Below are 27,974 nucleotides of genomic sequence, written 5' to 3' on the forward strand. Positions count from 1 at the left end.
AAACATCGGTTATCCCGAATATGAGTCAGTATCGAGATCCTCACCATACCCGATTATCTCTGTGCTCTTCGCGATTAATGATAGGCACGAGTGTTTACGATGAATCGATAAGCGTCGGCTCATCTGCTAATCGACAAAAGCTCACCGCCTTGAGCCTCATGAAAGCAGAATATTAAAAAGTAAAGTAGTAAAATTGAAAAATATTTCGAGTCTCAGCGTCTTCAGAAGATACACAAGGTCATCACCTATAACGCAGATCATTTAGAGAGCACCTCGGGGCGGTGCTACACCGGCTTGCTAGTCTGTAATAAGAGTTTTATCGGGTCCAGATTTCGGATTGGCAGTTGCAAATTTCAACACCACTATATCCTACGATTCCTTGCTTTTAGACAGAATGTAAAATATGTAGGACCTTGCCTGACGATTATTTGAAACTTCTTTCCGCCATGAGTAATGAACTTGTTATTCGAATTTCAGGGTATGCATACTGGAAGCATTTCTGGGGATGGATCAGAAGTCAGACCCAAGTGGTTAACGATCTGACTAAAAACCGGTTATTAGAAGATTTAGGAGGTGAGCTTGGCGTTGTTATCGTAGCAATCGAGCTTGGGCACGCTCACGTTTAACAGTCGAAACCATTAACCACAATGGTTTTCTGCCTTGGCTTCAGAACTTCGTTAAAAAATTGGTTTAGCATAAGCTCAAAGCTACATAAAACGAATTTTGTACTTTACACATAGATTGGAAGCATACTTATTGACTGCAATGCGATGACGAAAGAAGCAAGATGTTCTCTAACCTTCACAGTCTATGATGAAGAAGATCTTGAACAGATTAATAGTTTCAGACATCACAATTGCTTGGCATTGTCAAGAACAGACTGTTTGAGCGGATCTGTGCCTGGTACATAGCCGAGTTAATTACTCTCTTGATCTCCGAATTTGTCGAAGACAAAGATGGGTTACCGGTGATGGCCATATTGGATGGCGCTATAAATGTATTTGTGTAAGTACATCCTAGACAAACAAAGTTGATTGTCTAGACTCTACACACTATGCATGTGATTCATAGGCGTGTGCATTGAAGTGACAAAAAAGTAGAGAAGTTGAATATTGATAGTGGGTGGGCAAGTTTACAGAATATGCAATCATTGGTTAGCTCTAGACTCAATAGCCAGCTACTACTATTTACATTTTTGAAATTAGACGACAGAGGTGCTTACATCACCATCAGCAATCAGCGGTTTCGCAGTCGTAGGTTGTGGCTGAGACTGAGGCTGAGGCTGACGTTGGCCAGAACTTTAGCGCCTTGCGTATTGCACATCAACTATTTGGTTGCCACAGTTTCTGAACATATTTATAAATGACATTCAATAGCATTATTTTTTTTTATTTATTCAATACCTGCTTGCGGGTACGTACATATTTGTATTTATGGCCATAACTGCCACATTGGCCGCCTACGCGCTGTTGGCTGTTGGCTCAAAGAACAGCACAGCCACAGCACTAGCACACACAGCAGACTCAGCGTTGCGCGGCAACGGAGAGCGGCAAATTCATAAGTACATATTAGTATCACAACAGAAACAATTAGCTCACTCATCAATAACTTTTCGCAAATTGGCCAAATGACATTTTTGAAAAATTTGTCAAAGTGTTACCAAAAATGCTAAATGCTAATATTATATTATTATCACGCAATGTCAAAAACTCGCATCACTATCATCATTGTTTAACAAGTTCGCGTTAGCGTATTTCTATTCACGGCGGCGGCATTGCGACTGCGCTTGCAAAATATTTAACGGGCGTAAATTCGCATGCGCGCAGCAGCTGATTTGGACAAGCAGGGTTGCCAGCTCGTTTCGCAGTTTTAAAAGTATCAAATCGACTTTGATGCGAAATGTAAAATGAGAATTACCATCTATCAAGTAAGTAGATTTTTGCATTTGTGTGTACATATGTTTAAAGCCAGCTTGTTAAAATGTTCGTCTACCAGTCGAAAATAGCTCATTAATTATATTTGTACAGGTATATCATCTGTCTTGCTCCTCTATTCTTGTTCGAAGGAATGGAAAAAAATCTCGGAACAACAAATTCCCCTTTCAACTAGTACAGTTTGACAATCATCGTGCAGTCACTGGCAGTTTGAAGTATAGTCTAGGCAAGCAGTGCAAGCAGTTTATGGGCCGCAGTCACACCTTCAACACTCCACGACAAAATTATAAGCTATAAAGAAACCAAACCAAAACAAATCAAATTCTGCATCCCGTTTTGGAAAAACGTTGTCAATGGTTTTAATCTTATCTTAAAGTTTCAATTTAACCTGAAATTCAATAAATGTACTATAGTAACAATAAAGAACTGGATCATACAGATTTTGGTTTTGTGTAATATTTATTCGCTGAATAATTTATATATATTTCACATACAATATTATACACATCACAATGTAAATAGGTATAGTCTATAAATATGTTTGAATCTGCAGTGTATAGATTGGGTTTATATGCATAGGTTGATAGTGTTGTTCATTATACTCGTATGCCAACTCAGAAGCGCATTATTACTCTCTCGTTGATTTTTAGCAAATATATTTGGCTTCCTCAAATAACAATCAATATAATGTACATATATATATATGCATAGTATTAAAATGAACTTGAGATTTTAGACACTTGCATACACACTTTTGTGCGAGTTTATTAAGTGGGCTTCCAGACAGTTTTACAGATAAAAATTTGTAGGTAAATCGGAGGTTTTTCAGCATCATGTTATTATTTTTGTGTATGAGTTGTTGTGCCGATCTGAATGTTTATTTTATACATATATATTATATTTTCAGTGACTTGATCATTTAACAATTACATTGAACTATTATATAGAAGTGTATTTGCACATTTGTATGTACATCCACTATATTTTACACATGGTAGTTGAATACGGAAAGCATTGTTTTATTTTTTACATAATTACATATACATATTCAAAATGACATTAGAAAAGTAGTATATTACTATAAATATATATATTTAAAATGCGTGTATATTCATGTATTTGGATGCACATGCAATAACATATAAAGTGTCCTTGTCTGTACATACATTTCAACATACGCCTGTGCATCATTTACCAATGCTAGATTTCTCTCAAGTCTTTTAAAAATTATGTTTATATTATTTTCAGTAGCCGTTGCAGTAAGATAATAAGTGTACGTTTATGCATTATAATAAGTATTTCGATTGTTATTTATATTTTGGTATATATTACACATGTATATATATAAATGTATATTTATAAGTATATGTTTGGCTTGCACCTTAGATATACTCGTACAACAACATCAAAAATAGAATGATAATATTGTTGAAGAAAATTGAAAACACTTCATATATATCCTCTTTTACAATATATATAGTATATATGTATATATTAAGAAATATTTTTTACTATGTATTTAGTTAATGTCGACAAATATTTAAGAACTTTTATGCTTAATTATCGTTGTATTCTATTCACGATGCTTTACAAATGTTCCGCTGGCTTCGGTTGTTGTAGACGTGCATAATACAATGGATATCAATGGAAGGAACACTGAATAAAACAATTAGCATTAGTTATTGGCGTTATTATTCTGCTTACACTTCTGGGACTGCGACTTGCATTCAAAACTGTCAACGCTTGACACTCACTCGAGGAAACATACATGTATATACATATATATATATATATGTGTACTCATAAACATTTGTATGTATTTGACATGCAACGCATACTGACGCATTGAGAAGGACAACAGCACCAATTTGTCAACTGTCGCCAATACAAAGAGGTCCCGGCTTTGACGTCATTCTTGTTACTGTGGTCTAAGCAAATTTCCTGAGGCTGGTGAGTTGAGATAAGGTGAGGAGGGGGTTGGTCTTGTGCTGCATGATTGACGACCTATTCACCTTTAGGAAATGCTGTTGAAATGTTTTATATTCATAATTATTTAAGAAATGCACACTTGAATTCATCTCGTCAAAGCCGACTGAAATGTCAACAAGTCGGTTGACAGTTATGCTTGATACGCAGCTATTCTTTGGGTTCTTTGGTGTAATTCGTATTCGGTTTTCTTTAAATAAAACCCTACAGTTAAGAGGCTCATTACTTGAGAGTGCTTAGCAATTTATCCCCCCCAGTTGCTCGTTTATTTAATTCGTTATGTGTTTGTCATAGGAACTTTTGATTGAGCTTGTGCATTTCTCATTTGCTTATACGCATATGTACAAATAAATATATTTATATATATATATACACACATATAGGTATATGTGTATGTATAGCACTCTGCATAGAACATGTTCAAATTAGCCGAGTAGAAGAAAATTTGCTTTAAAAATTATAGTATATGTATATAGTATGTCACATTTAAATTCACGAGAAATTTTGCTTAACGTTTTAATTATTTGACGGCCCATGCTTTGAGTCAATTCAACGGTGAACGCTGTTTGTTCATATTTCACTAAGTATTTGTACTTAAAAAACAGCTTCAAAAATCGATCTTTTTTCATTTTTCTTCTTTACTGAAGCCGAGAGTGCTCCCTTCCGCCCCACCGGAGCTTCGTCCATTTGCTTAGCGGATGTAGTGCCACATGGCTGTGGGTTTGCGTGCATTGTTAATCATGTCGTGCCAATGTTGGCAACCAGTGCCACTTTCCTGTGGACCAAGGCCACAACAACCAATTTCCGCTGCTTCACTGCCCGCTCCAACCACATAGATCTGCGCGAAATAAGCCATTAAATTGATGCCAATGATGCATTAGCATTAGCACATTTGTTCTGTGTGGCTAACTCACCTCAATGGCCGAACTGTGTAGATAATTTGATTGTAAATTAAATGTGAATGCTTCGTTCCAAATGGGATTGGTTAAATCATCCGACTTTGTAATGCTTGTCTTTTTCTTCTTGACGCGCTTGCCATTTTGTATTAGGTAAATCTATGTGAGTTCCATAAGACACTCATTATTGGATAAATATATAAGATTGAAATAATAAACTTACCTTGACATAGGGCTCTTGAATGGTATCCAAATTTCTGGCCTTCATTATGACAATAGTCAGACGCTCGGCCTGTGGTAGATAGTTCAAAGAGCATAAGAGCTCCGGACGATCCTCTTTGGGCTTCTTAGTGCGCAACAAGTCGCCCCATATCTAAATAAATTAACAACGAGAATTAAAATGACAGTGGATTTGTATAAAATGCATCACTCTAACCTCAACAGATTTGGATAGATCGAGGCCATCAACGAAAATGCGCACTTCGCCAATAATATCGTTGTGCGAATACCTATCATAGTCGAGCACCTGCAAAACTAACTCTTTGCCCTGCAACTGATCGCGTGAAACCGGAAATTTGAAGTGCTGATCAAAGTAGGGATTCGATTCGCCGCGATGTATGTGCGTCTGTCGCTTACGGCTATCCACATCCGGCTGCAGCATGAGACGCACATAAGGATCTCGGAAGCCACCCTCCTCAATCGGGCTTAGATTGTGTGCTGTAAATGAGATGCCCAAAGGGTAATGCAATCATCTAAAAAACATGATTCGTTTAACAACTGACCCTCAATCAAGTGCACCGTCAAATCGAATAGATGATAATCGTATTTCACACGCAAATGCAAGCGGCCAACGGCATGACTGGTGCCGGGAGCTGTCAAATACACGGGTCCGTCCGGCATGCGATATAGATCCGGTTGCAGTGCGCCCAGTGGCGAAGCGGGGCCCACAGTTGGATCGACACCAGGCTGCTGGCGTGGCGGTATCAGCAGCGGCGATAAACAGCGACCACCAGCCACGCCCACACCTCTGCAGACAGGAGGCGCTCCGATGCCACTCATGACCATATTGGGTGCCGATCCAATGACACCACCACCCGATAGGGAAGCCAGACTACTCTGCGAAGGACTCGGTGTGCGCAGGACACTCACATCCGTTGAAGCCGGGCTGCTGCAGCGCGCGTCCAGCGAAATTGTCCGCATGGGGCTGGGCGATCGGGCCAGATGATGAGGAAAAGCCGACTCACTTGGCAGTGAGCTACGTCCATCAGGTCCAAAAGTGCGTATCTGGGGCGAGGAACCACGGTGTCCCTATGATTGAAACAAATATTGTAATTATAATGACTGTAGAGGATAATTGTTTGATCTGATTTGGTATTTTATTTAGAACTTTTTGTTATGCATTAATTTTTTTATCTTTTAATTTGCAGTTTCAATTTTCACTCACCGACTGCCTGGACGGAGCGCTGTCCACACTGCTCTGGCTGGATATCGATGGTGTGCGCTGCAGGCGCGGCGGAAAGGATCGGCTCTGGTGGTGCAAGTGCAAGGGGCTGTGAAAGAGCTCGGGTGGACCACGTATAGCATCTGCGGAGAGCGGATGATTGGGTACACAAGGTATTCCATGCAGCTGTGTTGCCGGTTGTACGGGATGTGTCTCTCTCGAAATGTTGACTTCCTGCAAGTACGTACGGAGTACGGATTCAAGAAATAAGCATTTGTATGTGAAAGCGTGAGTTTTTTTGGTTTTTGGTTAAAGCACCTCTGAATCCGTGGGCAGATCACAGCTATCGCTGACACTACCAGCCGAAACGCTGCCAATGCCACTGGTAGTCGATGTGACCGATGATGCCGATGGCGGTGGCGTCATCTGCTGTGGCGGCGGTGGCGTCGTCGATGAGGCCGCCCCATCACTACCCGGCAAGATTTGGGTGCAACCATTACTGCTGCCACTGCCACTGCCACCGCTGCCGGAGCCACTACCACCACTGCCGCTGCCACTGCTTTCGTCAGCCGAATTGCGATCGAGAGTAACACGACGAACGGCACCGACACGCTCCTTGGCCATGCGGGACCAGGACTCGATGCGCTTGTGTGCCAGCCAGCAGGCTGCCGGACCCAGGCCACTCATTTTAACACTGATTCAACTTTAACTTCACACTCGATTTCTTGTACTTGACCGATTACTGTTAAAATACTGAGAACACCTAAGTTTCTAGCAGGAGTACAGTTAAATTGTTACTTCTTGGCTATGTCGAATCTCTTGCTTTGATTTTCCCTGTTGAGTGCAAGCCAGAGAACTAGAGATTTTTGACAAAGCTGATCAAGGTAGAAAATCCCAGAGCAGGCATTCAAATTATTATTTCAAGAACGTTCCAATTAAAAACTGTTAGATTATTTAGGGAATTTGATTTACAGCAGCGCTTTTCACCAAAACCATTTCGTTGGCTTACTATATTTTTTGACAAGCCACAAACACACACGAGAAAAGAGCATCGTGTGCATTTGGTAATCCGCTTAGACAAACACCCTCGCCTCGCCCATCCTTACAGTCAAAGAAGTACATGTTTGTTGCATGTGCATGTGGCACAAGTAACGTGGCAACACCGCAATCACAATTCACACCCAGAGTAATGTGGCAACAGCTGAGCTTTGTTGCCTTGGAATGGCATTAATTGTGTGTCCGTGTATCACCTGTCCGCAAATTACAACCATAGAAACCGTACTCAAAGTGTGCTGAAAGGACATGTGTCGGCTAATCACTCAGAGAATCAGTGACCACACTCTGAAGGTCCTCAGAGCAGTTAGTGCTTAATTATGGCCTCTACACGCATATAAATGCCAGGCTACTCTTATTTCTACCTACTGCCAGTAAGCTTAAGAGACATCGAAGACGCCGGCAAATGAATCAGAACAACTTCAAGAGCCAACTCGTCGCCTCGGCCAATTTGTAACGTTGAGCGTATCGAAAGAATAAGTCCCCCAATTGGCGGAGGGATGACAATTAGATCGCACGGTGTGGAAAAGAGACAGAGGGTTGATACCTCTCCCAGTGCAATACGAATGTAGACAATTAATGGACTTTCGAGCATTAAATAAATTAAATGAATTTAAGCACGTGTAGCAAATGACATCAAAACACCGAAGAATAGATCGCTGGGTGCGAGAGAGACAACAGAAATCAAGTACCAACCCTCAAATTAGTTCGGGACCATAAAAATACATTCTATTGTATTCAATGGAAAGACAAATTTATACATGCATGTATTACTTATGAGCTATCGATGCACATATGTATACACTTAAAAAAACAACTGCAAATCAGTTATAGTTTTCAGTTTTGACAAAATTATGTTGACTTTTTCGTGTAGAATTCAAACAGAATTTAAATATATCGCTGGTTTCAGATCAATTCTTATTGTTTTTTAAATATACTCTGATGTATTCTGAATCTCATCGGTATTTATATTTAAGGAGAGACTCACAGCGTCGGAATTTGAAATATTTCGAAGAGTATGACAAAATTATAATAAAAAATGGAAGAGGCAGGGAATATTATTATCTGATTAAATATAAAGTTTATTTTTGTAAAGTGTATTCATTTGCTTAGAGGGTTTTTCAAAACATATGTGAGTGAAGTACGACTTTCCTGATCCCCACAAGGAGTTCTCTCGGTATTTGAATGTAAAAGCTGCAGTTTACATGTGGATACGTTAAGTTATGATAGTAACTAATACTGTCCATAATTACGTTGGCATACACCCAGATTATGGGCTCTGCGTCTGCGAAAACATCAATTTCAAATCATTGAAATGCAACCAACCGCACCGTTGCTAATTGACACCTAAACTGTAATCAAAGGGACAACGCATCGGCCAAGCCCATTTTTCAACGCCAGTGCATAAGCATGAGACAGAATGCACACCCAGCCACACACACACACAGAGAGATACACAGTCATGCGGCACATATGCTCAGATGCCGTTAATGTTGTGTGTGAGGAAATCCCTGCAAATTGCGGCAGAAAAATATGAAAAAGCAACCCAAAAATTGTGCTGCCACACCTCCTCTGTATTCATGATATGCTGTAAAATTGCATTAAAAGGCGTTTTAATAGTTTGGCTGTTTTGCAGTTTGGCAGCTATCATTGGCATATGAATGTCAACCCCCGAGAAAAGGTGCCCCTACTCTGAAGTGGACAGGGGTTGTTGATGTTTCGAGTACGCTTTGCAACTGCGGCTCTCAGCTTGGGCGCAATATCAAATTGATGTTTTCCACTTTGTTTAATTTGTTAAGCCTTGATTAATGGTATATTCATTGTTACCACTTCAAATCATTTCGCTGTTCGCCATTTATGGCTTGTTGCTGCTGCTGCTGTTTCTGCTTAGAAACCTAAAAGATTGCAGCGTACTTCATATCTGATTAATGCACTTCTTCGATATTATATGAAATAATTTACAAACTTGTGCGTAATATAATTTAAAACTTTAGTCAGAACAATATTATATAAGCATTGTATGTATTTCAAATGATATCTGTTGAAATGCTCAAGTTTGGCTTGTCGCAGCGGAAAATTCAGCACAAAGCGCTCAATAATAAGATACGCAAACTCGTTCGGAGCAGAATCAAACTTTTGGCCTCTTTTCAAAATGCACTTAAATCAAGCGTAAAAAATAAAAGATTAAAAACAACAATTAGTCAAGTTTGAATTTTAATTAAATTTAATGTCAGTTCGTTCACATAATTTCCTTTGATAACATCAAAATTTTCATAGTTTTATCAGCAGATTAATCAGCAGACATATCTCATTTATTATCTGATTTATTTTATATCCACCATGAATCTACATTTTATAAATCGTGCAGTTAGAATCGCTAATCCCATTCCGGTCCCCATAAAATGTTGGTCCAGCAATCACAGAAATGTTATTCAGCGACAAATGAGCAAGAAGAGAACAGCTGACGAGGGTAAAAAAGAAAGTTGCACTGATGATGGACAGTTCTTCAGTGGGTGCTTTAAGAGTACGTATATAAATGATGCACATATCTTATATGCAACAAATTAAACTGTATGCAATCTGTAAGAACCCCCCAAGAGGGAAAAGTGTTCTGGCAATAGGCCAGTAAGAAAGGCGGGTTGCCGTAATTCGAGCGAGGATGGCCCATGCAGAGAAGGTCGGTAGACGAAGGACGAGAAAGTGAATGGAATAGTGCAACAGATATGCTAATAAGAAAACTAAAACATCTCTTGTAAAGTAAATTTCGAAATTTCCAAAATAAAATAATAAATAAAGCAATTGCATTAGCAGGAATTAAATTCGCCAGCTGCAATGAAATATTTTCAGCAGCTGTTCGCATGTAAGTTCAAACACACACACAAGGCAACTGGACTTGCACATATATATTTAATACATCAGCAGGGGCTGTCTCACCGCCCCACAACTCACCCCACCCACAATCGGCCAACCTGTGTGCGTCCTGGCCCTCAGTTATTGAGTGCCAGCGTACTGTGCGTACATTTTAATCCTATTAGAAGAATATTTCCTGTCTTCTTTTTTCACAATGCGGTCATTTTTTTTAGTCGTTGTCCGACATTCATTTTGACGGATAGCCATCCATCAGTAGTTACATGTAGTACATATAACTATGTCCTTTAGCTTGGCCACCTTTGCTTGCCATAAATGCTCTAAGGCGCATAGATGAAGGACACGGCTGTGAATCCATTAGGTAAGTTGATATTGCTAGATTTGTCCATGCTTATGAAACTTTCATTATGCCCATCAGAGGACCACAAAGGTAGAGGCATCATTTATATCTAGTATATGTCTGCAAAATTATTTTATCTTCATTTTCTTTTTATGTCTCAGTTCTTTGCACTCAACTAGACTGTAAATTGTCTAGCAGTCAAATGCAAATGCGCATTAGTTGCATTCAATTAAAGATATCTATTGTTGTGGCCCGTGTATGAGCCGTTCGACAATGAAGAGTGCATAGATTACACTTCCAAAGAAACGGACATTGCCATTAACAATCACATTAGAAGCAAACAAAAGAAAAGAAATTGGCTCGTCAACTTTTGACTGGAATATAAACTGTAAAATGGGCAGGTTCGCAAGGCAAAAGAGCAAAATGGCATCAGGTCACGTCGTCTAAGCCAGCTTCACAGATAATACTGATCGGCCATTTCCGCTTTATAAGTCTTTTGTAATCTCATTTAAATAATTGTGGCACAAACAGAAACACAGGCGGCTGCTGCTGCTGCTGCTGCTTTTGCTGCCAAGCGACGGTTTCAGCATAAAATACAAAAGCCGTAAAATCCGTCTATGCAATGCATTCCATAACAGGCAACAAGACATTTGGTCGTGGCCGGAAATTAATATGCAAAAACAGAAGTCCATTATACGCTTACCTAGACACACACACACACACATACATATATATACCCACACACAGACACATACATGGGATATAGAAAACGAACGGTCTGATTTTGAAAGGTAAAACAGATTTGGAAAAGTTTACCAAGGCTCATGTGATGTCCCCTAAATTAGTTTGTTCCAAAGCATTTTGATGGATTACAACTGGAATGTGGAATATGCATTTGCAGCACTTTTATGTTGCATAAGTTTGAGAAATACGCAACTTGAGGAATTATTGCGTAATTCTAATGAGGCAACATATTGCGCAATCGCAACCACATGTAGACACTGAGGATTCCACTGCAATGCGACGAGAAGCGGGCCACACTTGTTGACCTGGCTATAAGGAGATTTGTATGGCGCAGTGAAGCGTTCGCCGATAATCCGCTCATCAAACGTCAATACTGCTCGCATGGTTTGACTGTTTGTCTGTTTGTCTGTCTGTCTGTTTGTCTGTCTGTCTGTCTGTCAACTTGTTTACAAAGCATTCGAGCTCGCGCTTTGTGGCAGTCTGAGAACTGCTTACCCCAATCTGTGACTGTTACCCGGAGGCAACAAATTAATCACTAATACAATGGAAATTGTGCGGCTGCTGAAAGGATACGATGCGATGCGGTAGCAGTGGCAGTGATAGCTTTTTATTGTACTGCACTGCTCCTAGTTGTATTTCGATTTGATGTATAACCCTGGGGCCACACACACACACAGGCAAACAAGAGATTTGCTGGAATGTTTTTAATGCTATTTGCAGTGCATTATACAAATATTCATTTGAGGAACCATTAGTTAATAACAACAACTATTTGATTGAAAACATAATTATCGAAAATCTAATGTCAGCTTGATCTGAGCATGGTATTCGAAAATCTACCTACCGCATAGTATATTACTAGCTCTTATAATCTCCGAGAAGCTCCTCAGAAAAGAAAGCAGCTTAAGTTATACATACAGTTACATGTGTTATGGGAAAAGTCGAAAATCAATAACTTAAATGTACAAAAATAAGAGTAAAGATTGTAAAATAAATCATTTAGTTTAAGCTGTTTGTATTCCCATTCGGTTTTCGTTTCAGTTTTTCTTTTTCACCTTAAATATCATTTTAAACGAGATTCTGGGTTCCTCACGAGCCCGGTGGCAGTTTTTGCGGTTTGGATGAAAACAAATCAGATGCTGTATTGATTTAAACAAAGAACAATTTGGCAATTCGCAGAAGAAGTAGGCAAAATAAAAACATGCCAATTGCATTGGACAGATAAACATCAAAGGCAGGCGACTTTGGCAATTTGTGAATTTAACCCTTTCCTTTCAAAATGAACGCCATTGTATCAACCGACCAAGACTTGTATATATTTGCACTGATGCATTCGCCTTATCCGATTTGCTATTCTTTATCTAATGCATACACACACACACACACTTACACACATTTGTATGCACATATGCATCCTTGCCAGCAGCAAGAATTGATTGATGTATTTGTTTGGTCCCGCGCCAATCTCGTTAGTCATAAAAAGATCTATACAAATAGTTACTAAGATTAATGCTACTTATTTTCTTTTTTTGCCATTGACTAGAATTCGATCTGCAATCGATGTGCTTGTGAACCATCTTTCACTGCCAGCGAGCTCGTAATTTGATTTTGAATTATTGCTGATTGGAAATGGAAATATTTGTCATTGCAACAGAAATCAGACAACAATGTTTCCCCACTTTAACTTGCTAACGCGCCAATAAATGACGGATACAAAACCCTTACTGCCCAGTTGCTTCTCTCTTGCAGCGCCAATTATCGATTTTGTTTAAATCGTAATGAACAGTCATGAAAACAGGCAGCGAGTGCAACGTAATTTAATTGAGTATATTTCCTGTTTGCATATAGCATTATTGGCCGACACGCAATGCATCTTAATTACATTTGCATATTGCACCGGTTATAAATGTATAAATGTGTTAGGCGAGTCCATGCAACAATATGTTCACTTCACTTCACACTCTACAACCAAAAAACCCATTCACATTTAAATATATTCTTGCCATGTACGGGCTGGTTAGAGGGTATCTTCTCGTCGGGCTCTGCACGAGTAGACCATTGGCTATTGTATGAGTATTGTGGTCGTTAATTAACGTGGCACAGCTTTGCATGCCTTGAGTGGCTCCAGTCACCACAAATATGTTCAGTACTTTGAATGAATAACCCAGCATTGCAATTGCAACCAAGAAATAACTGACCCAAATGGGTGGGGGAAATAAAGTCAACAACTGAATTTGCACTCAATAACAGAAATAATTGAGATGAATCATCAAGTTGAGCTTTGAGTCCTCAACGGAAATGCAATTTCTTACCACATTGACTGGCATGGCTTAAATGATGCAGGATACTGAGCATAAATGAATGAATACTGAAGCACGCACATAAGATATGTACATATATAGTCCTACATTATGTGTGTGTGCGTATGTGTGTGTGAGTGTGAGTGTGTGAATACAAATATATCAGAGTATATTTGTGCATTGGTGTATTTATGTTGTGTGCACTAACATGGCAAATTGAAATTTACGAGTGGCATGCAAGGCAAGTGCTGGCAAAAATAGAGTACTACTACTATATTCAAGACTGCGTGAACAGCAGATACCCTGTACGTAGCTCAAAAGTATTCCACTCAATTTTAAAAGGACACAATTTGTAGAAACATTTTTAATGCCAACTTTAAATCGGTAAGGAATATTCGAAGCTGGTTATATATATAATATTAAATCTATTTGTTAATAATAAAGGGTATCAAAAACACATCGGTCAGAAGCAGAACTTTGTCTTGGCAAACATTTCCATCAAGAAGCAGCATTAATTGTGACAAATTGTGGCAAGTGGCATATGGCAGTGTGTAGAAGGTGTCCAGCATCGGGATTCCAACCACCAATGCTGACTTTGGTAGCCATTTTCATTTGTTTGTTTATTCATACTGCTGGCGCCCTTATGTTTTTGTTATGTTTTGTATTTCAATCTCCAGCGACTTGGAATAGAAATAGCTTAGCGCAGAAGCCTTTCTCATGCGACTTTAATGTGGAGACGTGGGCGCGCAGCTTAAAGCTCACAGGCAAACAACAATAAACAGCTGTGCATGGATCCCTATACACATAGGCACACACACACACACACACACATATACATATACATATATATATATGTTTGTGTGTAGTAGGAGCCCAGCACGCGCCTTATTTATCCATGTTAGTGGCACTCCCTTGCTGCCCTTACGCACTTTTGTTGCTTCAACAGCACAGTCAACATTGTAGGAGCCCTGCGCAAAATTGTGCACTCGCCTGATTCGTTATCTAAAAATAATTATATTAACTTTGCTTTTTGGTGCCGCTGCTCGTTGTTGCCTGCGTGGATATGGATGTTGATGTGGATGTTGATGTGGATGTGCACATGCATACGGAGTAGCAATGAGAGTGCCACAAGCATTCCATCTGCTCTACACAGCTGTTGTAAATTCAGTTAGCATCCATGCCAAATGTATTTAAACTAAATCTAATACGCAACCAGTAAGGCCAATCGAATAATATCCTTTGCTGTTTGCAGCCTTGTGGGCTCAACGTTCGATTTGGACAACCCGCCCATTTTAGCGAAAATCTGATGCTGCTGCTGATAGTAAGGAATTTCATCAAAATTCCTAAAAATCAAAACTACAATGTGGGAGCAACCCATCGCTGCCAAATGTGAATGGGTATTCTTGGGTATGGGAGTATTATAATATTCATTAAGATTGGGCTTTGCATCGCAATATGAAACCCCAATAATTACTTCATAATTAATTCGTTGCCAAGGCAGCATTACTTAATGCACATAGCTCTTAAATATACAGATATAAGTATATTTACCATAATATATACATATATTCATATGTAGGCAAATAGGTAGCTAATTCTGTTCAGATCTTCCAGCTGTTGTCTTAATCAGTTTGTAAATTATAAATATTAAGATACTTTTTGTATGCTTATGTACAGTTCAGTTCAGTTCAGTTGAGTTCAGTTTGATGTTGTGTACACCTAAAAGGTTGCTCCAGCAGGGAACAAACAAAGCAACAGTTTCGACACAGGCACAAAGACGACGACGACGCAGGAAAATCCATAAAAAACACCTTTCTGACTGTGCCGTTTGATAAAAAGAAAACTTTTTCTACCTACTTGGGCGCTGGCTTTTAATCAAAATAGATGATATCTTAATACCATATGGGTATCATCTAGCCTAACACATTTTGGCGATTGAAAAATAAAATAAGTAAAACCACAAACACTTCAATTTGAAACTCATTAATTGGTTTTTACTGTATTTGTGTGCGCTTTAATTTCCATGAATTAAATTCGAAACTGTGAAACACGGACACAATATCGAATTGTTCTACACAAAATGCCTGCGCGCGTACAACTGAAACTGATTTTCATATTTTTTTTTCAGACACGACGGAGACGACGTACAACAAGTTGCAAAATTCGAGTTGGACGAGGTCGAAAATGACGAAGACGATGACAGGTCGGCTGGGACGACATTGTTCGGCATAAAAACTTTTGTGGCATTGAACTGAGTTCGCAGGTTCGAAAGCTTTTTCGCAACTTGTTGCCTAATCAGCTGTTGCACTTGCTCTCTTGTGACTTCTGGATACTTTCTGAAGGCGACATATTCGCAATGTCATCACAGTTTATTGCCTACTTTCGTGCGCCGTTCTTTTTCTACATGCACATATATATACATATATATATGCAATTCCACAGTTAGGCATATGTGCTAATTATGTATATGTAATTATAATGTGACTACATATTTCCTAATTGTCCAGCTTGAGTTGGAGTGCGATAAAACTGAATATTTGTCAGCGTCAGCTTGCATAACAAATCCTTTTATTTTTCTGGACCATTGAACCCCACTCAGCCGAGGCTAAGACTTGAACATGAATACATATACATATGCCAGATTTCAGCAGCAGCCGCAACGACTATAAATTAAAATGGCTGAAGTTCGAAAAAGCTCGGAGAGCTTTGTCAGTCGCTGCTAATTGTGTGCGACTTCACCTTGAAAGCAAACACCCATACAGCTAAATAGAGAGAGAGAGCGAGAGCGTCACACACACACACACACATATATATCTATGTACCTATCTATATATGTGGTATGTATTGAATTATTATTACATACATGTATATAGGTAGGTAGGTACGAGCTTAATCTGTCTGTGCTTGTCATCGCGTCTAACTGGGAATTCGTACACTACGTGTATATATGTGAATATATATGTATGCATGCATATATAGGTGTGCAAGTATTTCCATGTGCATACAAACATATATATATATATATATATAAAATATGAGTATTACACACCTTTGTGGGCAATGCGTGACTTGGCTGAGTTATATCGTATCGCAAATTTTAGTTTGGTAGTTTGAAATTATAGTGTTAGCTATAAGAACTGCCTTAAGCACCATAAATTATCTTAATTACCGGTTGTTGCGAATGTTTTGACAATCCACGTTGTTTTCCGCGCTTAGCAATTGTGAAACTGGCATCGATAGCAATTCTAAAAATGTACGCAGAACATGCAATCTCAGTTCCCCTAAATACATATGTACTTTTCAACTCGTGCAGAACATATGGCTACTTATGCTACCTATCCACATATCTCAGCAAACAAGGTGCAGCAGGACAACATATTGACATATTATTATTTATGTTCAATTAATGAAAAGAGGTATTTTTAATGGGCTATAAAACATTGATACATAGTCATTGTTTGCTGAAGAAAACAACATCAAATTGATTTCAAGTTCAAATTGGTTGTGTTTCTATGACAAGTGTTCAAACAAATATGGCACGATTTTGCTGTTAAAGATCAATTTCTTTCTGCTTTTGTAACTGGATGCCTTTTTGCGTCGTTGTCATTTGGGCTTTAGTGGTAGCTGTAGTAGTACATGTTGCAGGTATTATTTCAGTAATTTAAATAGCAACCTCAATAAAATGACTTAATGCGTGCTTAAGCCTACTTATATATATATATATATATATATATGGGACATGTGTACATACCCTGGTTTTAAGCTCATTATATAATTGTAATCAAAACACGTGTCAGCGGCGTCTTCACTTTGATTCAATTCAAGTATCTCATTTTTGATTTCTTATTTTCAATCTATTTACTGTAGGCTGCAAATACATACATATGTATTTAAGTATTAAGTGTTAAGAGGAAGTGCAATTTGCTTGAGGCACGTGTTTCAACTTTGGTAAAATGCTTTCATTCCAACTACTTAAGTGATGCATATGTGAACTTTGCTGGGTCATAAGTCGGGTCAATTACACATGCATAGATAGTTAAATATATTTCCATGTGTCTAATGGAATCGTTTCATTTGTTTTTATAACATATATGCGGCACTTAAACACGCTCCAATTGCCTCCAATGAGGACAGGAGGACAATCTTAGCATATGCTACATGGGAATAAGCGTAATTAGATCGGCTTGAGCACAAAGGCCAAATCGAAAAAAGAAAACAGTGTGTCGAAATAGGTATGCTTATATATAATACGTATACGTGCGTATTTACTATTACACCAGCTGTAGCTAGTTGCTTAGAATGTTATATAACGAAGCAACAAGACTCATTTTAAACAGGCGCCACTCAATAACAGGCGCCACGAAAATGGCGATGTGTCTGGGCTCGGCTGGAGATGTTACTATCTACCACGTGGTCTCCACAGCAGTCAATGTGAGCATGAAGGGCCATGAAATAGGTTCATTAGTTGGGTAAGAGTACAAATGGTAGATATGTCGCCAAGACGGCGTTGACTTGTCAGCAATTTAACCATTCTATCACAACAAATTTGCAAAGACGAATTGGTACAAATTAAACATGTGTGTTCCACAACTAATAGTTTGTTTCAGGTAAGTAATTAATGTAACATCTCTTGACATTGTGAAAAACAAACAAAATTACTTGAGAGCAAATTAAAATATATTTGCTAAAAATTTAAATAAACTAAGAATATTATAAAGTAAATGTTATATTTAACAAATCTCAGATAGTCAGAATTCAATTTAAATATGCTTTCAATATAATGTTAATCTCTGATATTAATAAAAAACAAAATGAATTCTAAAACGATACTTGCACTAAGCTCTGTTCAAAATTACTAAAGGGTAATTCGAATGAAAGTTCCTTATTTGTTTTATAACAGTTGAGTCCATAGCTTTATCCAGGATATAAGCTTTTAAGAAGTGGAAGCTCAAGTTGCCTTAGCCAAGAAAATTGTTAGCTTTTGATAGCTTTAAAAGCTATAAATACATCAGTTATTGACTGCGAAAGCAATCTCAATGTATGTATGTATGAAAGTTGATGTATTTAATGCCGACTGACTTATTGGTTAGCAAAGTTCTATGTAGAATCTGAATGCTGAACCTGTCTCTTAAACATTAACAAAATAAAACGAAATAATTAATAAGTATTGCTATTTAATGAATATACTTTGATTCTTAAAGAGATAAACTGATTATATTGAGAATCATTTGCCATCAACTGCAAGTTAAATTTGCAATAAATTTACATTTTTCAGTCACACATATATCTCAATACTAACTGTATTTCAGCTTCAGCTGTATTCAGCTCTGATTTTTATTTAAATTAGCCAGAACTCTTGGCTATTTGAGCACCCGCCGTGTTCAACATCCCATGCAAAATGCCCATGGTGAGAGTCTATAGACAAACCCAAAAGCACGCGCACTTCATGAATGAAAGCAAAGCCTCTTCACTCTGAAGTGTTTTCGAGTACTCTCGTCTGTGCCCCGAAGGTGTGGGAGTCTATTTTTCAATTTCTCGCTCATTTCATGAATGAAAACTGGGCAAACTGGGCAGACCCTGATGTTCGAATGCTGTTAGCTACGCTGCCTTTAGCCAGCAACCCATGAGAGCTGGGAAATTCCGCTGGCTTGTTAAAAGATCATTAGCCGACACGTTGTTGCTGTGAGCAGAAAGAAAGAAATTCTATTGAAAATTGCCCATTCGGTCCATTCGACTCACTACCTGTGAGTTGAGTTGCAGTTGGCCAGGTGCACAGTCTGCACTTGTCTAGACAACCTGTCGCCGGGAAACTCGAAGGCGAGTGTCCTGCCGCGCAACGGTTGTGGTCTCAAGTGTTTATGACTAGAGTTTTGTAGTTTTTAGTTAATGTCTACTTTCTAAATGCTAACTAAATAATTATTATTTTGATTAACGAGAGCGAAAACCAGAAAACAATATATTTACAAAATGTGTGATTATAATTTGGAGTGATGAAGAAGAATGCAAAAAAACAAACACAGATTATCCAACTATAGCTTTTCAATCTAAAATAATATTACCAAACAGGATGCATAATTTTCTGTAAATTGACAATACATTTTGATATATAAGAATTTCTATACGCTATACTATGTAACTTAACAACTGTTTAGAGACTCCTATATATCATATACTATTCAATGATTTCGCAAAAAAGAAAATCGAAGCTAATGCGAAAGTAAAACACAACAGGAGTCGGACACCACCTACCTGAGCACTCGAATCTCAAGAGTTCGATCTTCAGCTCAAGTGGGCGCACACTTGAGAAACACTAAGGTAACTTTTTGTACACGTCACTGATGACTATCGTGCAATGGTCGAATACTACCTGAAACGAATTTTTCCAGAATAGTTCTGTGAATAGAGTTCGAAATTCCGTTTAAAGCCACCGACTGTGCCATTTTGCTTGCAACGGGCCCACAGGGGCGTAGGTGCAATTGCGTTTATTAGCACCGCACCCCTGGCCTCATTCATTTCGAGATGCATCACAATGGAAAGTAAAATACGTTTGCCGTATTCATTGAAGAATCGATGTCAATTGTCGACTTTGTCCACTGAATCAGCTGAATGAGTTTTGGCAAAGGCAGGTTTCTTTTTGCGCTCGATTCGTTTTGGCTGGTACTCTTCAGAAAGTAGCTAACGATAAGCATCTGAGTTGGCGGATTTTCTCAGACGTAGCCTCGCAAAACCGTTTTACAATTGCGCTCAATTTTGTAATTAGCTAGAGATTTTGAAAATGTGTCGTAAGAATTGAAATCGTGATGTTACAAAATTTCATTTGATTAATTGTGAGCGGAATGATATTGCAATTTTCTTTGGCATTATCTTTGTGGTTAGCACGGAAGACCACACAATTTGAACGATGAGCATGTCAGCCAGATAGACTTTGAAGCGGTAAAATCTTCACCAAACTACTAAAATGTTCTAAATGGCCATCATATATAGCTGACACGTTAGTATTTAAATTCGAAACGTATCCATTTCCTATGGCTTTATCAGCCTTTTAATACGCCTGTCGACTTAACGGCAAGACGAACTCAATTCTTGCTGATTTTATGCGAAAATATTTAGCCGTTGACATGTGTGCAAATGTAATCTGACAAATTTCCGGCACCGAGCAAACAATGCCGTAGCATCATTTTCTAGCCGATTGGATTAACAGCAACGCTTTATTTGTAACAAATTCAAACAATTTTCTCCAGCTCATGCGCATAGGTCAATGTCTGCCCAGCGATATCCTTGGCTGGCACTTTCTCCCTTTGCTTCGAGTGCAGCACAGCATAGTTGAAACTTCCATCCGCATCCAATGTCCATGTGCGTTTTGCGGCCAACGCGTTCATTTCCGTTCCCCCAGGTTTGAGACCCAAACGCAACGCAGCCTGCTTCTGGGACATCTTCTCATAGGATTTTTCCAAACAGGATGCTATCTCCTCACGAACGGTGCCCACCAGCATATCCATAAAATCTGCATACAACTCTGACGGCATAGACTTCTTGGCCTGCAATATTTTGTTGTAGCGTCCCTCCATGAAATAGTTTTCCAAGGCCAGAACCGGTGAAATGTAACGATTCTGCAGCAACAGGGCCGACGGCAGACGCTCGAGCTCAATGTGAAAATCCGCAATGCGATTGGTGGCCAGCATGTAGAGTAGATGCAGGCCCATAAATTTGTGCATCTGTGACGAGGACTCCAAAAACTTGTCGTAGTCGTAGTAGTACATCTTCAGCTGCGTCATGTATCGCTCATAGGAGGCGTTATCCTTCACCTTAATGCTATGCTCAATAGCTATTTCCAGAATATCCCTGGCCGTTTGCAGCTCCAGTTTTTGGTTGGGCTGCATAGGCCCTTGTCCATTTAGTCCTACAAAGCCAACTCGAACCATTTCCAATTTAAGTGAGTCCAACAGTTGCCCACAGCGTCCCAAATTGGGTGAGTTCTTCGTCCATTCGCTTTTCAGCTCTTTACAAAACTTCAACATGATCGCGAAAATGTTTGACTTATTTTTGGATCAACGATAAATTTTTATGAAATTCTTTTGTTGCTAGCCAGTTGTTCAAGCAAGCTCTGAATACTTTAAGATAGCTCAAAAGTAACCATTTCACAGGGCCTACTAAACCTATATTAACTCGAACGGAAAACTAAATATAGGACTGTCTTGGCATACTGAGTGATGACAGACATTCCCCCAACTTTGGTCTCCACATCGGATCCTGTAAAACTACAAGTTAAAAAAAAAACTAGTTTGTATTTCTATCAATTGGTCTTTATTTTAGGCTATTTAACATGAGTATATACAATTTAAAGACTATTTGACAATAAAACTAATAAAAACGTTTGTACAAATAACATTCAATTAACAATTGATTCTATGCGCTTATCTTTAATTCACAACATTTGGGCGATGGCGAAGTTTGTGGGCTGCTTGAGTTGGCTGATAGGTTAAATGTGGGACTCTCGGAGCCGCCCTTCTTTTGTTTGACGCGTCGATTCTGGAACCAAATCTTCACTTGCTTTTCCGAAAGTCGCAGCCGGTTGGCAATCTCGATTCTGCGCAGGCGCGACAAGTATGCATTGTGGGAGAACTCACGCTCCAGCTCCAATAGCTGAGTGCTGGTGAAGGCTGTGCGGATGCGTTTGCTGGAATCAGCATAGTCATTGATCAGTGGTGTAATCTCCAGACTAGCTCCCTGAGATTTAATGGGTGAACTGACGGGCGAGCAGGAGGACTCGTGTTTGAAGCGTTTCGTTTGCGGCTCTTCGGCATTGGCAAAATCCAATGAGGCACTCGATGATGCCGATGGTGAGGTACAGAAAGCTCCAGCCTCGTGCACAGGCAGACCACCAGTTAAGCCGTAGACAGCCGTCGGCGGCAGAGTCTGTTGTGTGTGGCTGCTGCCAGGTCCAATGGCATTGGCCGAGAGTGGTGGCGATGGATAGCAGTCATCATAGTTGCCAAAGCCACTCGACTTGCGCTTGTTGGATGCAAAGAACTGTGCATAAGGATGATAAAGTGATCCGTGGGGATGCTTAAGGACAGCGGCAGCCGCTGCTGCAGCCGCCGCTTGATGCTGTTGCTGTTGTTGTTGTTGTTGCTGCTGTTGTTGCTGTTGTTGTATACCGAGTGAGAATAGATAGCTGCCCACATAGCTAGCTGGATATGGTAACATTGGTATGCCCGGTAGCATTGCAGCTGCTGCAGCTGTGGCAGCCACGGCGGCGGCGGTAACATTGGCCGTGGGTGATCCAAGTGGTTCCTTGTTCTTCTTGAGCGGTGGCATATCGCTGAGCAGCGAGTCCATGAGGAAAGAACGCGACATTTCTGTTGGATTGAGTTGCTTGGGATTTTGTGTATGTATGCGTGGCGAACACCTCACACGATCGGAGTCTGAGCGTTACTGGTTAGCTGTTAGGGCTGTGCCATGCACTTTATATAGACACACCGGTGGTTAGGGGTTGTTTTTTGCACCACCCCTGGCATGCTCTGGCGGTGCGAGCGAGCTCGCATTTGCCTTTTGTGTTTTGAGGGTTGTTTGCTTATTTTCTTTGACCATTAAGCCACCATTTACAGCTTGTCTTCGTCTAATAACAGCAAACTGTAGCCATTTAAGCTCCGCCCTTGGCACAACGATCACTCACAATGGCAGGTCATTTGTTAAAGTGTGTGTGTGTGTATGTGACTGTGTGTGCGTGTGTGTGCGTGTGCGTGCATTTATATACTGAATATTCAGTTGACTAACTGCAATCTTAATAGTATTGCTGAGTTATTTTAAATAATTTCTTTGATTAAGCAAATTGTATTCGATGTTCATAAACCTGGTTTTTTAATATATTATTGAAAATACTTATTGAATTTTAGCTTAAGTATATTTATACTCTGACAGTTGTTTGACAAATACGGAATATAAACCCAAATCATAGAAAGTGGACTCTGATCAAATTTCAGATGCAAAAATCAGCTGACTAGCTGAAGTCTTAATAGCAAAGTCTGCTAAATTTAGTGCCGAAGTATTCTTGAAATAACTAATTTTTAAAATGCTTTTATCTCGTTTTCTAAATTATAAATACGTAAATAGCCAATCTAGAATAAGTCAGTCTTAATAGTTTTTACTGATCATTTTTAATGTTTTCATTGTTAAAAGATATAGTTAATAATATATAATTAAATAGCATATCTAGAAAAATATATATGCTAAAAGTATAACTGATCATTGATCTCCTAAAATACTTCAAATCGGCATTTGACTGCAAATTTCATGCTATCCAATGACACACGGCAATTTGTCCTTTAAAACGTATTGTGTAATTGTAATTGTGTGTTTGTGTGTGTGTGTGTGTGAGCACCTCAGTGTTGTTTTTATTGATGCATTATCTCCGTGTGTGTCTGCCAAATCGGTTAACAATGCCAACGACATACATCAACCTGGCCCATTCACGGTCGAGAGCCATTTTCATTCATTCATTCACGGCTCGGGTTTAGGCACACATTGCGTCTTTGTGTCCTCGCCAGACATTGCGTCGCCTTGGCGAGTGAGTTTTTGGGTTACATTACACAGAATTATGGCGGCAGTTCTATCATTTGTTAACTCGCTTTAAGGATTTTCTTTAATTGTCCTTTTCAAGTCATTGTCACCGTGTAATGCCAAGGTGTCTGCACGGGTGTTGCTTTGTGTGTGTGTGTTTTTGTGATATTTTATCATATGTTAAGTGGCTATAAAACTGCACAATTACTGACGTTAATTGTTGTCCAACTCTCAAACTACTTTTGGACGCATTGTTGACTGCAGTTGTTGCATACCTTGAGCGTCCCTTGCGATCAATCGCCTACTTTTTAGAGGCATTGTTGGCAATTTGGCTTCTGCTTAATTGGCATACTTTTCACATATCGTAATACCATGCAAAATGCGAATGCAACCCGGTGGCAGCTGCCATTTTTCCAGTTTTTGCATCAGTTTCCTTTCCTGCAACTAGATCATTGGGTAGGCGTTGCGTCGGTCTCGTGCGCTGGACTTGGTTCTGGCTTTTGTTATTGTTGTTTCTTCAAGGGCCACTTCAGTTTTTGTGCTACTCACCTTTGACCACATCCGTTGCTGTTTTTTCTTTATTTATTATTTTCTCCGTTTTTACACTCGATTTAACTGGGTATTGTTAATTCGATCGGTCTTCAAATGGATCGTGCTATTGACGCTGCCTGCTTTCCTTTAAATCAATACAACTTTTTGAATGCTTATCGACATTTTGTTTGAGCCACGTGTATGTTATAAATTCTACAATCAGTTGACAGTCAGTTCAGGAAAGCAAAAAAAGAAACCCGGAATTTAAAGTAATAGAAAAAAGATGTCCAAGTATCCTCAAGCTCTCGCTCCCCTTCGAATCACTCAAGCAAACAATTTCATTTTAATTGTGAACAAAACTCGGCTAAACGCTTAACAAATGAAAGCTGAGTGCAACTTTGTATATTTGTTAAATTATATATACTATGAACAGGGAGAGGGAAAGAGAGAGAGAACGTATTGAAATGATACGAGTTTATTGCAAACCGGATTCGCCGACAAAGGGGTGTACGGCCATGGAACCACCACCACCACCACCATCATCAACAGCAGCATCACCATGGGATGACTGTCTGGCTTATGAGACTTCAGTTGCTTCCGTTGGCTTGGTTCAGCATTTATTGACATTAATTGGTTGTGACATTTGCATTTGACGGATTGTTGTAGTTGCCATTGTTGCTACTTTACTTTACTAGCTCGCACTGTGCACTTCTGAGGGTTTGTTTAGCTAACGGGCCAACTTGACGGTTAGGTTAGGGTAAGGAAAGGGTACCATCATCATCCAATAAAAAAAGAAAAACACTCTTTGTATGGCATATTGGCTTAACAAATATGACTTCATTATAGCTCAAGCCGTTTCTGATACTACGCTTATGAATAAATTATAAATGAGCTTTGCACCACCAAACGATTTGGGGTTTTGAGTGCGTGTTTCTCAGTCATCAGACCTCAGGCAACAAATTAAACAGTGTGTGTCTGTATGTGTGTGTGCGGTCTGCTTGTTTGATAAGTCATATTGCACGAAATAGGTATGTATTTTTCAAATATGAAGGACTTTACGAAGGACTTTTTCTATGGGCATAGCGTCAACACTAACAGCTATAGAAAAGAATATTTCAAAGTACTCCACCGCCAGTTGAATATTGAATGCATTCAAGCAGAGAACTATGGACAACAATGCCAACTTCTTGAGTTATTCATGAATGAAAGTCAGTGCAGCAACAAAGGTCGCAAACAATGCATTAACAATTGTACTTGCTACATCGCTGCGAGCACTTGCAGTGATCTGCAGTTGTCTTTGTGTAAACCATTTTTGGCCTCACCATTTATACACCCTAATGTCCATTGTTTGTCCCGTTCAGGTAACAGCGTACACTCGAGAATGCCACCTTTTATAGTGGGCAGATAGGTTAGTTGATAGTTTCTTCTTTTTTTTAGCGACCATTGGCCATCATGGTCAAGGCCAAACTGCCGGACAAACTACCCATTAATCACGACTGTTTTGTTGTGGCCAAATGTTGTGGCTTTTTGAAGAAGGCAAAGAGGGTGTATAGTTGTAAACAATTAATTCAGTTGGGTGGTAGCCAAACTCTTATAACGCACATACAATCAGCCCTTGACAATTACGCTACTTAGCCACTAATCAAATTATATGTATACAAATAAACATTACGAACAAACACACGATCCACTTATCATCCCTCACCGCCACTTACGCTTGTCAACAGCCAGCCAGTTAATGAAAATAATATTTAAAATCAAAAACTGTATCCTCATCCTGAACCCTGCACAGAATATGGAAACAGGCTCGCGTTCTCTGACAGTCACAGGATTGTGCGCAGAAGTTGCCGCTGCCTCTGGATGTGGCACGGGGTAAAGATCCCGCTCAAACATTAGGCCGATATCGAAATCAACCCCAAGTGAGTCGAATGATTAATAAAATATACGGCTGTCTTATAAATATAAAATTAACAGGCAGGCAAACACACCCTTTTGGATCTTTTATGGTAAAATCAGACGCCATTCATTTTCAGATGTTACATTTGTATCATTGTCGAACTATGTGGTTCCTGATGGTATATATGATTATGGAATTGATAAACATTGCTGCTTAAAAACCAATTTACTAAGAGGGAACAGGGCTTCACAATTGAAATCTGCAAAATTTGGAGTATCTGTAGAATTTAATCGGAAGAGTGACTGGCAAATATTATTGGTTTTGTTATTGCAAAAATTAAACACAAATATAGTCCTAAGGAACAAATACAATTCATTAAAATCTTTTCATTCCAAGTATATTTCCACAACAAAAAACATGAGTATATTTTTCTCGTAAATCACATCTTGGAAATATTTGTTTATTCACTTTTTTCATATCAGAGAATAACAAATCCTTCTCAACTTTGATATAATTAAGAACATTTTATAGAAAATACCAGATTAGTCAAAAAATATAAATGACTCTAAATTACGCTCTTGTAAATGTTATTTCAAAAAACTGTTTAATCAGAAAAGATGCTGTTGCTACTCAGCCAATGACTCTCAAACTGTACAGAAATTTCCCTGCGTTAGCCAAGGCTCGAACCCACTAACTCAAGCTGTACGCATTATTAATTAAGAGACAGTAAAAGTATGCTGGTAAACGTTTCTTATATAAGTATAAATATATGTTGGGCAAGTTGTCAATGGCAGGAACCACTTTCTGACTATCAATGTCAACGTTTCTTATATAAGTTGTCATATTAAGAAATGCTTACCTTCATCTTCAGTTTGCGCATAATGCGTGTCTCCTCCCAGCGATCCAGCTCATCCCATTCCTTACGTAAGCATATTAACGTTTATAACAACTTTAATCAATAAATGCGAATTAGAGCAATGAATTATATACTCACCTTACCGCGCTTACGCAGTAGGTAATAGCGGTACATCACGATAGTTACAGCCAGAATCAGTGCTAGCCCGGTCCCTGCTGCGGCACCCAACACCGCTGAACTTACCATAACCATTTCGATATCCTTTCTTCTATGTATGCTCTGAATCTGATGCTTAAGTTCTGATCGTATTTTTGTTCTATGTTTTAAGGAATAAGAAAAGAGTATTTGTACTTCATTTACATATGTTGGAAAAAAAATATCGATAAGTTCTTCAATTCTTCTTGAATTTTGGAGTAGAGAAATTTTCCCACTGTTCTTTCAAAAAGTACAGTACACATGTCTAGAAGATAGATCATGGTTATATTTTTCACATTTATGGTCACATGAAAGGTTATTTGCCTTCGCCACAACTGTGCAAACTTGTGTTTCTATCGTGGCGTGTGTTGTT

The 27,974-nt window shown here is 39.1% G+C and overlaps 3 protein-coding genes across 4 annotated transcripts; all 3 read right to left on the reverse strand.

Moving 5' to 3' along the window:
- Window positions 1-4,357: 4,357 nt before the first annotated feature.
- LOC6556832 (synaptotagmin-5) lies at window positions 4,358-27,718 on the reverse strand. 2 transcript variants are annotated; one of them, XM_032743117.2, is made up of 8 exons: window positions 27,545-27,718; window positions 27,410-27,469; window positions 6,261-6,491; window positions 5,599-6,124; window positions 5,253-5,533; window positions 5,040-5,189; window positions 4,835-4,975; window positions 4,358-4,758 (listed from the first exon to the last, which is right to left on the reverse strand). In XM_032743117.2, exons 1-8 carry the CDS (start codon window positions 27,656-27,658, stop codon window positions 4,612-4,614), a joined length of 1,650 nt encoding a protein of 549 aa, XP_032599008.1. In that variant the 5' UTR covers window positions 27,659-27,718; the 3' UTR covers window positions 4,358-4,611. The 2 variants fall into 2 exon arrangements, with proteins under 2 accessions (XP_032599008.1, XP_001984809.1); XM_001984773.3 differs by lacking the exons at window positions 27,410-27,469; window positions 27,545-27,718 and adding an exon at window positions 6,576-7,100.
- Window positions 20,682-21,685, reverse strand: LOC6556809 (26S proteasome non-ATPase regulatory subunit 8). The gene has a single exon (XM_001984772.2). The coding sequence runs from the start codon at window positions 21,578-21,580 to the stop codon at window positions 20,786-20,788; it is 795 nt and encodes a 264-aa protein (XP_001984808.1). The 5' UTR covers window positions 21,581-21,685; the 3' UTR covers window positions 20,682-20,785.
- Window positions 21,872-23,287, reverse strand: LOC6556803 (homeobox protein Hox-B4). Its single transcript, XM_001984771.2, has one exon. It carries the CDS (start codon window positions 22,917-22,919, stop codon window positions 21,969-21,971), a length of 951 nt encoding a protein of 316 aa, XP_001984807.1. The 5' UTR covers window positions 22,920-23,287; the 3' UTR covers window positions 21,872-21,968.
- Window positions 27,719-27,974: the final 256 nt, after the last annotated feature.

The sequence above is a fragment of the Drosophila grimshawi genome, unplaced genomic scaffold (assembly GCF_018153295.1).
Source record: "Drosophila grimshawi isolate 15287-2541.00 unplaced genomic scaffold, ASM1815329v1 contig_44, whole genome shotgun sequence".
NCBI classification, from domain to species: Eukaryota; Metazoa; Arthropoda; class Insecta; order Diptera; family Drosophilidae; genus Drosophila; species Drosophila grimshawi.